At 55.6% G+C, this 1,911-nt stretch overlaps 1 protein-coding gene across 2 annotated transcripts; it reads right to left on the bottom strand.

Annotated features, from left to right (window-relative positions):
• Positions 1-246: 246 nt before the first annotated feature.
• KVP17_004158 (uncharacterized protein) lies at positions 247-1,911 on the bottom strand (the record flags this gene model as incomplete). Of its 2 annotated transcripts, XM_068522099.1 has the most annotated exons (2): positions 247-1,806; positions 1,835-1,911. In XM_068522099.1, coding segments are annotated over 2 exons (1,637 nt in total), but the record flags the coding sequence as incomplete, so codon positions are not given. The 2 variants fall into 2 exon arrangements, with proteins under 2 accessions (XP_068373384.1, XP_068373385.1); XM_068522100.1 differs by lacking the exon at positions 1,835-1,911 and having other exon boundaries at positions 247-1,665.

Here is a 1,911-nt window from a genome sequence, read left to right as displayed (position 1 = left end):
ACAAAGCGAGCTGGACTGACTATGCGAGCTGGACTGAGTATGCGAGCTGGACTGAATACGCAATGATAGCGATCTGTCAGCGATGTGCACTGTTGCACAGGGCCACAGTGAGTTGGCTGGCGCGTGACCTTGAGAACTTACAGGCCTCTCTTCTACCGGCACAAGCGGCCACAAATCCTCGACATGTGGCACTCTGCCTAGGTCCGGTTGTCTGCTTCCCGGAATTAACATCATTTCTGTCACGAACTACACGTTCTTCATCCGCTTCGGCGAAGGTTCAGTCGAGCGTGAGCGATGCCGCTTTCGTTTTGGCGACGTGGAGGAGTCCACTCCCTTCCTCACGGTGGAGGCAGTGGTCATGGAAGGACGACCTTGGCTAAACTCCACGTCCACATCCACATCCGAGTCTGATTCGGATTCTTCGTCCAGCACTTGGAGGTCCTCTAGAGTCAGCGGAGGCCCGCACAGCCAGTTCTCCACAAGAGCACGGCTCTTCAGCAGCTCTTTGAACGTCTTGTTGACAGCAGGGGAGCGCTTGCTGGAGTCGTCAAGCAACGCTGCGAGCTTCACACTGAGCATCAGGATGTGCTGGAGCCTGTCCAGACTGGACACCAGCCGATCCCACTTCTCTTTAAAGGCGCAGGGCCAAAACAGATCTTCGTAGGGCTCCTCCACCGTTCCTGCCGATGAAGGTGGGTGGTACCAGTAGTTTACTGCCAAGTGTCCTGGTTTGTCGTCTCCGCTGTTCGGGTCGCTGTGGGAGAAGACCTCGTGGAACCACCCAGCTGGGAGGTAGAGCACGTCGCCGGGCTCTAGGTCCACTTGCATGTACTTGCTTTCGATATTTTTCCACGGTTTCTGCCTAGTGAAGTGCACTCCCTTGACCACACTGCGCTCCTGCGAGTCGGTACGAGTCACGGTGTTGCGACGGCAGAAATGGCTGGGTGACTTGGAAGGAGAGCAGAGCACGGGCTTTTTGTAGGTTTCGTCCGGCACCTTCTCAGGGCATTTCCACGAGGATTTCTTCCTTCCGACCTCCGACAGCCAGAACTTGAAACCGTTCTCCACTATTTCCTGTTCGGACGGATCCGTCAGGTCACTGCTCTTCCGCTGGGCCATTCTGGCCTTCAGAAGCTGACCCTCCTTCTTTAGCATTCGTGACAGCTTCCTGCGGGTGACTTCCACTGAGGCGCCATCATCGCGAGTTTCCCCTGTGTCCGAGTAGGTGATGAGACCATTGGGATGAACGTCGGTAAACTGATCCACTGTATCGAGGAAAGAGGCCACTCGGGGCGACAGCAGGCGGAACTGCTTTCGGCCTCGAATGACGACGTAGAGATTGTCGTGAAAATCGTGATGCAAACCTGTTGAAGAACCGGAAGCAGAGTTGCCCATCCATAAGTTGTACAAGAAGGGTGTTAGGTGACCCATCACTCTAGGCCTTAGGGGAATGTCGAGGAGTAGCGGCGATGCCAACGGTCTGTTGACGACAGAGTACGGCCCCGTATCGGACTCGAAGCCGGGCTGCGCGGTTAGGTACAAGTCCTCATCACCGTTCTCAATGGCTGTCAATAGATTTGTGAACGTCATTCGCTCCCGATTTCCGCTTCCAAAAGGTCGGTTAGGTGCCCTTCTCTCCACAAAAACCTCGCAAGATCCGGCCATGCGACGCAGATAGCTATTCGTCCAGTCTTGGATTGCCGTAAAGCTATTGTCGATGAAAGCTTTGTCGGTGCCCTTCAGTGGCCCTCGGAGTATGCACGGTCGTCGAGGTAGGACGAAGTCTCGGTAGAAATCGGCAGCAGACTGCGTGATGTCGGCCGCAAGCACTCACCGTTTCCGGGTCCTCCACCACCGAGACGCTGGGGGGTTTGCTCAGATCCTCATCTCTGGCCGGTCGAAAAATCGGAC

The sequence above is a fragment of a genome (genome assembly GCF_019968985.1).
Source record: "MAG: Porospora cf. gigantea B chromosome Unknown PgB_NODE_5323_length_1911_cov_133.352, whole genome shotgun sequence".
Classification (NCBI taxonomy): domain Eukaryota; phylum Apicomplexa; class Conoidasida; order Eugregarinorida; family Porosporidae; genus Porospora; species Porospora cf. gigantea B.
Note: the sequence above shows the minus strand (reverse complement) of the source record. Positions and strands in the feature narration are given on the sequence as shown.